At 42.3% G+C, this 8,630-nt stretch overlaps 1 protein-coding gene across 1 annotated transcript in view; it reads right to left on the bottom strand.

The window, feature by feature from the left end:
- Positions 1-332: 332 nt before the first annotated feature.
- The window catches only part of LRRC63 (leucine rich repeat containing 63), a 15,578-nt gene continuing 7,280 nt past the window's right edge, over positions 333-8,630 (bottom strand). Inside the window, exons 6-7 of the mRNA XM_018569432.1 lie at positions 4,029-4,268; positions 333-544 (exon numbers count right to left, since the gene is read on the bottom strand). Coding sequence (XP_018424934.1) covers positions 361-544; positions 4,029-4,268 — 424 coding nt within the window. The 3' untranslated portion in view covers positions 333-360. The remainder of the gene's footprint in view (positions 545-4,028; positions 4,269-8,630) is intronic.

Raw genomic sequence — 8,630 nt, 5'->3', positions numbered from 1 at the left:
GGAAGGAGCAGCAGGGGAGTACTGGAATCGTGAATATCATTGGGTCAGGAGAGGCCTATTTAAGGTTACATATGGAGAAATTTGATTTGATGTTTCTTTGTTTGGCTGCTGCCTCTCTTTACTGCATAGCTTAGTATTTCAGGACCAGAGAAAGCTCAGTTTGTATAAGACCATGCTGCACGTGGGGGTAGACCACTGGGAAATCCTTTGAGTGTCACTGCTCTTTAACAAATTAGACGGATATTACCTGCAGCCTACGTACATGATCTGCACTTAGTTATGATTTGCTATTGTTATTATAAGACAAAGTAGATCATATTTTTCCCCAGGGATCAGTACTTAAAACACCAATATTAGTTATTAGCTTTCATAGAGATGCTTAGTAAGAGATTCTGTCTGGCTCATAAAGCTTCTGTAACAGGATGGTGAGCAGGCGTGAAACATAAATGGAAGCTTGCGGATCCCAAAGATCTTTTCGCAAGGTCGGATAAAGCGCAGGCCTTCCCCTGACAGGGCTTCTCTGCAGCAGTCGCATACTTTAACCCTAAGTAAAAAAGAAAAGAAAGATAATATAACTTAGTAATACTTCAGATTAATTGTTATTGGCTCCGTCAGAGGGAAAAGGGCCACCTCGCACTACAAGGGCTAAGCACTTGTTTTCGTCTAGGGATGAAAATAACAAATTTATATTCACCTGTACCTCGCAGCCGGCTGGCTGTTAGACCGGTCCCTGGGGCTTCTCTACCCCTCTACTTCGGCAATCTAAGGTCCTGTGTCTTCACGTCCTATCTGGTAAATACAACATAAGGACGCCAAGGGACATTCAATCACTGGAACGGAGGCTGGAGGGACCAGTTTAACAGCCAGCTGGCTGCGAGGCTCAGGTGACTATAAATTTTTTATTTTTGTCCCTAGATGCCAACGAGCACTTAACCCTTGCAGTGCAGGGGGTAGCCCAGTACCATTCCCCACTGTAATCAAACGTTTTGGTGTTCCACTTCAAAACCTCCCTCCCTTTCCTCTCTCTCTCTCTCGTCAGACTGGGGCAATTCATCCCCCTCTATTAGTCATGGTAACCAGTGTCACTGCGCAGAAAATAATGGGAAACCCTAAAATCTTATGAGGCGAGAAGATGAGAAGAAATCACCAAATTGGGACAAATATTCTGGTGACAAATATGATGTAGATTCTCCTTGCTTTGGGGAGATTTCTTCTCACTTCCTATAGATTATCCATGACAGGAAGTGAAGGGAAATCTGCCCAAGAAGACACAGAAAAAAGTGTTGGCTCTACATACACTTTAAAAATCTTATTGTTTTATTGTTCATGTAGTCAGCGCTTGGCAGAGGTCTCACAGCTCACAGGGGGAGCACCAGAGCAGACTTGAATATAATTACACGGAAGGAGCAGCTGTTCAATCACAGGATGGGAAGCCTCAGAAGACATGCAAAAAGAAAACAAAAAACAGAGCCTTCTCTCTTTGTGTAGTAACGTTTATTTATCCGTATATAAAGTGAAAAAGAATAATACTCACAAAATCTGTCTAAACCCTCAGCATTTAAAACATGTGTCCAACATGGAAAAGTACCAATCTGCACCAACGTACATTCTTGGACTTCAGAGCAAATACAGGTGAAACTCAAATAATTAGAATATCGTGCAAAGTTCATTTATTTCACTAATGCAACTTAAAAGGTGAAACTAATATATGAGATGGACTCATTACATGCACAGCAAGATAATTCAAGCCGCGATTTGTCATAATTGTGGTGATTATGGCTTACAGCTCATGAAGACCCCAAGAACCCCAAATCCACAACCTCAAAAAAGTAGATTATTACATGCAATCAATAAAACAAGGATTGTACATAGAACAATATCGGACCTCTGAAAAGTACAAGCATGCATATGTACTCAGTACTTGGTTTGGGCCCCTTTTGCAGAACTTACTGCAATTACTTTTGCACGATATTCTAATTATTCGAGTTTCACCTGTATACAGTAGAAGCAATTGACTTAGATATGCGTGTTTCAAGGGTTAAACCCTCTTCTTCAGAGCATCCTGCATATCGTCCAGATACAGATCTGTCACAGAATGTACGTTGGAGGCGATTAGTACTTTCCCATGTTGGACGCATGTTTTAAACGCTGTGGCTTTAGACGGATTTTGTGAGTATTATTTTTTTAACTTTTTATACGGATATATAAACGTTACTCCATGAAGAAAAGGCGCTGTTATTTGTTCACGTTAAACGTCCGACTGAAGTTTGACCCCTACTGTGATTCATTAAAAAAAAATGTTTTTGCTTTGTGTATATATATATATATATATTTGAAGTGAACAGAATGAAACCAAAATGAAAAAAAAAGTTAGGCCGAAACCGAAAATGTTTTTTATTCTAACTTTTTCAAATATTTTTAATATTTTGTTTTTAAAACTTGTTATATTTTTATCAAATATTTTTATTATTTACTTTACTTTTAGGGGCTTTGGGGAAATATTGGGGGTCTAAACAGACCCCTGAAATTTCCCTTTTAAAATAGAAAAAGAGATTGAGGACGCAGAGTCCTAAATCTCTTTTTCTGCAGCCCCTGTTGTAAATGAACAGTAATCCTCTATACTGAGTATCTGTAAAAAATAAGTCAAGGCAACTGGACTTGCTGTATTTTTCTTGAAGACGTTTCACTGGTCATCCAACCCGCTTTCTCAATTCAGAATGACTTGTACAAAAATTATCTGGGAATAAATATGGTGAATGTTGCTCCAATCCACATAATCAGGTTGTGTGGATTGGAGCAACATTCACCGTCTGATTATGTGGATTGAAGCAACATTCATCATATTTACTCCCAGAGAATTTGCATACAAGTCATTCTGAATTGAGAAAGCTGGTTGGATGACCAGTGAAACGTCTTCAAGAATAATACAGCAAATCCAGTTGCCTTGACTCATTTTTTACAGATATACCATGACCTGGATGAATGAGAACCTTCACAGACATCTATGCTGAGTGTTCCTGTTCATTCATAACTTGAGGACAGAGTATGTTTACTAAATCCACGATCAAGAATGAACAGGAGGTGATGTAGCTCATTCCCCATTCATTCATAATTGAGGATATCGCTGAGTGTTTGTACTCGCTCTCCATCCTGACACGCTGTCACAGGAGGCTGAGCGAGCGGAGCTCAGCCTCCTGTGTCAGCGCTGGCTGTCACTGAGGAAGATTACAATGCTGCAGGGAGGAGGAGACAGGCTGGAAGAAGCGCTGTGACAGCTGGCCAGTTTAGAGCTTCTGGTGAGTATATCTTTGTTATTTTAGCACCTAGACACAAACGAGCATTTAACCCTTGCAGTGCAGAGGTAGCTCCACTGCAAGGGTTAATAAAAAAAATCCTCAAGTTCCTCTTTAACTACTTAGCACCTGTGAGATCATGGGTCAGCCAACTCATGATCACATAAACAAAAATAATTACAAGCTATAGAAAGGTAACTGGCTTTTCTAATATTGATACAATGATTTACTAAATCTAAATCTCTTTTACGAGTATCTAAACACGATGAAAGTCTAGACATTCCCTTTAAAGCTGTGCGATAGGAAAATGAAGATGTGCAATGCAGGAAATCTAAAGCAACCAATTAGATTACAGCAATGAGGACAGGCATCACTGAATTCAGACTAATAGCTGTGGGCTACATCTTTTAATAAACCCGATAGAAAAGCAATAGCTGTTGTGTATGAGTGTAGAAGATTGTTGGCCAAGTGTTATGCAATACATTTCTCAGAAGCAGTAAAATTTTGAGAACTGCCCAATAATGTATTCACACAGTTTATTGCACCCAAGTCTATCAGTAAAAGGTGGATGCAACATAACTACATTGTGGCACTGCATATCAGTGATGAAAAATCTACCAAGGCAAAAATTATATTTACCTGTGCAGCGTAGTTTTAAAGGGCCTGTTGATAAAAACTGTAACCTGCATTCATTCTGGTTTAACATATTCAAGTAACAGCCTACACATCGCTTACTTGAGGAGTATTTCTTTGGCTTCAATGGGAATGTCGGCAAAGTAGCGAAACATGTTGTTTTTGGCAAAAGCCATTGCAGCCAAGTCAAGTAGGCGTTGTGGTTGAATGTGCGTGTTCTCTCTCCAGAACAGGGGGTGCATTCGATTGTTGCCCACACGTAGCTGTTTAAGCTTTAGTTTCAGTGCTCCACAAGGTAATGCTGGCAAGCTATTTCCTTCTACATTCAGGAACTCCAGGGCTCTAAACAGATAATTTACAACATGAAACCTGGAGAGGTATTCAAAGCCTTCAGATACTTTTTTGATGGAACAATGTACATCAACTGCATGAAGCAATCCTGAAAATTGGGGATTAATAGTTTTATTTTTCAAAATATTTCCAGGATCACCAAACACTCACATTTAACAATGATCTAAAGAAAAAGCATGATATTGTTTCAAAATGAAGATATGTTGAAATCAATAAATATAACCAGTTAGGATGTTTACTTCCTTACCTTGCAGTAAGGCAGATTACATACAGTCGAGGTCTGACAAGCTGTGGCGACCTACCCTCTCCCTCCATTTCAACATTTTCCTCAGCTCTTCTACCCTATCCTTACCATTCACACCCTCCCTTCACCATTTCCACACTCTTAGCACTCTGACCTTCTCCTCACCTATTCCACCCTCACCTTAGTATTTACACCTTCTCCTCACCATTTCTACCATATGCTTAGCATTCCTACCCTCTCCTCACCATTTCCACCCTTTGCTTGGCATCCCTACACTCTCCTCACCAGTTCCACCTGCTACTTAGCAACCCTACACACTACTCACCAGTTCCACCTGCTAATTAGCAACCCTACACAATCCTCACCGGTTCCACACTCTCGTTAGCATTCACACCTTCCCCTCACCATTTCCACTGTCTCCTTAGCATTCCTACACTCTGCTCATCATTCCACCATCTGCTTAGAATTCCTACCCTCTCCTTACCATTTCCACACTGTCCTTAGCATTCACACCCTACCCTCATCATTTCCATCCTCTCCTTAGCATCCATATACAGTATTCTCCTCAGCATCCATACATTCTCCTCACCATTTTCACCCTCTCCATAGCATTTCTACCCTCTCCTTAGCATCTCCACCCTCATCTCACCATTTTCCCCCTCTCCATAGCATTCACACCCTCCCCTCACCATTTCCACCCTCTCCTTAGCATCCCTACACTCTCCTCACCATTTCAACCCTCTGCTTAGCATTCCTACCCTTTCCTCACCACATTCACCCTCTCCATAGCATTCTTACCCTCTCTTCACTATTTCTGCTCTGTCTTTAGCATATCTGCTCACTCATCAGAATTTCCACCCTCTCCTCACCATTCTCTTCTCCTTAATGTGTGTAAGCTCTCTACGCCATTCCAACTGAGAACATCCATTTCCATCTTAAGAAAAATGTTTTGGTTGGTTCTAGTCCCAGAAATTTGAGCACACAAAGTGATTGCTATACACTTATCACATCTGGCAGTTTAATTTTGCACATCCAGGACACAACAGGAAATGACAGGATGTTTCTCTAAAGTGAGACATGTCGTCTCTTGGACAGTTGTCACTGGAACAAATGTCCCCATTAGCAGCTTCTTCCTCTATTACTGTTCTGGTGGTAACTCAAACTTTTTGTTAGTCCCTCACTTTCATTCCAGGTAATGGTGGTCATCAGAACAAATAGGGTATCATCATAGTGGGGGCAAAGACAGCAACAAAAATCTAACAGGGCTACTAACTCCTCCCCACTCTATCGAAAACTAAAATAAAAATGTTGGCTTTGGATACTTTAATGATCCAATGATTCATAAGGTATATTGTTTGCATGTGCAACATGGCTGCACATTCAAACGTTATTAGCATGCGATATAGTCACATACACTATGAACATCTAAGGTTGATTCAACAGTTAGTTTCACATGTTACGTGGGCATGAATTTGAGACAGATCAGTTTCCCATGCTGAAAGCAAGTAACATTTAGTTGCTGAGAAGTAAGGTGGAGCCTTCTCTGGAAGTATGGGAAGAGTTTCAGTGGCCAGGAGGTTGAACGCTTGGTAAGCTTTCCCTGTTTTCAACACAAGTTCAATATTGGCATTAAAAAATGTTTGTGTTCTCCTAAATATTCTCAAATATTTTTTGGGATGTGTGACATTTGATGTAGTCCAAGCTAAACAAGGTGGGCTATGCAGCATGTTCTCTGTACCAAAGGTATCTGCAATAATCTTCGGCTAAGATCAAGTGTAGTATCTGCAGGTGGGGAAAGGAGCCGCTGTACTGGCCTTATGGCTGGAATCTGAGTACCCTGTCTGGTGATGGGGATCCTAAAAGGTCCTGGCTAAACTGAATTGAGCATCCACTCATGTAAAAGTGGGGGTCAGGAGTACGTATCGGGTGCTAGGATCTGGCAGGGCCCAGTTCCTCCTGATTTGGACGGGTCTACCTTGTCTGGCAATGGGCTGGGAAGGCACGAAGCCTGTGGTGTTTAAGCCCCCTGGAGTGGTGATCCAGGGGTGCCCCAGTAGCACTATGGGTTTGGGACCCCACTGTGTGAATGGCACTTTGGCCACGACACCTTTTGATGCACATCGCCTCTTGGGCTAGGCCTTTTGGCTAAGACCAGGGGTAATTTTTATTACCAGGCCGCAGGGCCTAGCCATTGTAGTGCACCCTGGCACTTATTTATTTTTCTCACTTTGTATGTACACTTCAGTTTTTTCTATGTTTTTTCACTCTACAGGATGGAGGGTGTTGGTCTTCAGGCCTACCCTGAAGTCTAGGGGGAGGATGTGTGGCCCTTAGGTTCCTTCCTCCCCTGAATCAGGGGTTTCCCTTCGGGGGAGCCCTCAACCGAGTACTCGGTGGTCGGCTTCGGCTGACCATGAGGAATGGGTCCGCTTGGTTTCAGCCAGGTGGACACGAGTGCATTGTCCTTGTCAGGAGCCTTGCGCCTTGGGGGGTCAGGGATGGGCCCTGTCTCTTCCGGAGATGGACCCTTTAGATAGCACACCTTCTGTGCAGCTTGTGTGTGTTTCACATGCACTTTTTTGTTCCCTTTTTGGGTGTTTCTATGCACGCTCCACGGGCTTCAAAAAGGAAAATCGACAATAATCTTCTACATTTAGCTAAACCACATCCAGGAAGTCCCACCCAATTCCAGACAAATGCTGGACTGAGGCCTGAAACATCAGCTCAGTCTTGGGGCTCTGTCACACCTCACCTCCATTCTGCAAGCCATTAGATACTATTATTCATTGCTGAGTTGACACTTCCATTCAGCAGGTATCCATGATTAGGAATATATAGATAACAATAAAGGTAACCAGCATGTACCTCGTTTCTGCTTTTAATCCATAATGGTAGAAATAAAATCTAACTGGATGCTATAGATTCACTTTTAAAAAAAACAGTCTATTACTCATCTACGTCACTACAGGTCAAGCAAGCTAATCATATCCTCTCACAGTGGGAGTTGTTGTGCTAAAAACCTAGCATGTCCTTTTTGCAATAGCTGACAGGACTTAAGTTGCCAAAATCATGTCTAGACCTCTGCACAAGCATACATTTTCACCAAAAACAGGAAAGAGAAGGCTGTAGCAGCCACAATGATTTCTCCTTTAGTATGCTACTTTACTAAGCCATTTGTTAATATTTATACAGGTATCTAGAATAGACACTTCTATCCTCCTTCAGTTTCATTTGTATTTATATCCTGACATTCAATCTCCTTAGCAGTGATGTAGATGTGAGGTAAGCATCCTTCCTGCTTGCCTTTTACCTTGTTATTACACAGTACAGCAAGTGACACTGTGACACTCGGTTCCTTCTCCAGCACCATACACAGCTATTTCCTGTGATACAATGTGCAACATGGCATTTAAATGTCTGGGTCAGCGCAATTTCCTCTAAATTGATCTCTACTTTAAATGATCATTAACAGTTAAACCCATAACCTAATGCAGTAAAAGAAGTATACTTTCATGGTGGCTTTTATCAATGTTACTAATAAATGTATCAGTCAACACAGAAAACAAAACACTTTTAAGAAATAAGACACTAAAAACCTGTTTAAATCTAGACAACGTTCCATCTAGATCAGTGTTCCCCAACCCCCGGTCCGTGGACCGGTACCGGTCCGCGGATCAAATGGTACCGGGCCGCACAGTCTCAGTGCGGTCCGGTCCTGCAATATGGGGCAGTGCAGGGTCCCGGTGTTCGAACACCGGGGCCCCGCATTGCCGACGGCTTCACAGTGAGGGGGCGGGTCCTGTGACTCACCTCCCCTCCCGGCCGTGTCCATAGTAACAGGAGGCGGGAGGGGAGGTGAGTCACAGGAGGCGTGTGTGTGTCACACGTCCCGCCCCGCCCCCTGCAGTGCACACATCAAAACTCCCTGGCTGGGTAAGTCCGAGCGCCGGCGTGGGGGGGGGCTTGGAAGGGGGCGAATAGTAGTTTTTTTATTAATTAAGTGTCTCGTTTAGGAACCTATAAGTGATGTATCTCTGTAATAAAAAGATATGTAATCTCCATGATTTGTTTGTGAAAAAATTCCAATAAAAAAGTTTTATAAAAGTACA

This window comes from Nanorana parkeri, unplaced genomic scaffold (assembly GCF_000935625.1).
Source record: "Nanorana parkeri isolate BGI_ZX_2015 unplaced genomic scaffold, ASM93562v1 scaffold1335, whole genome shotgun sequence".
NCBI lineage: Eukaryota > Metazoa > Chordata > Amphibia > Anura > Dicroglossidae > Nanorana > Nanorana parkeri.
Note: the sequence above shows the minus strand (reverse complement) of the source record. Positions and strands in the feature narration are given on the sequence as shown.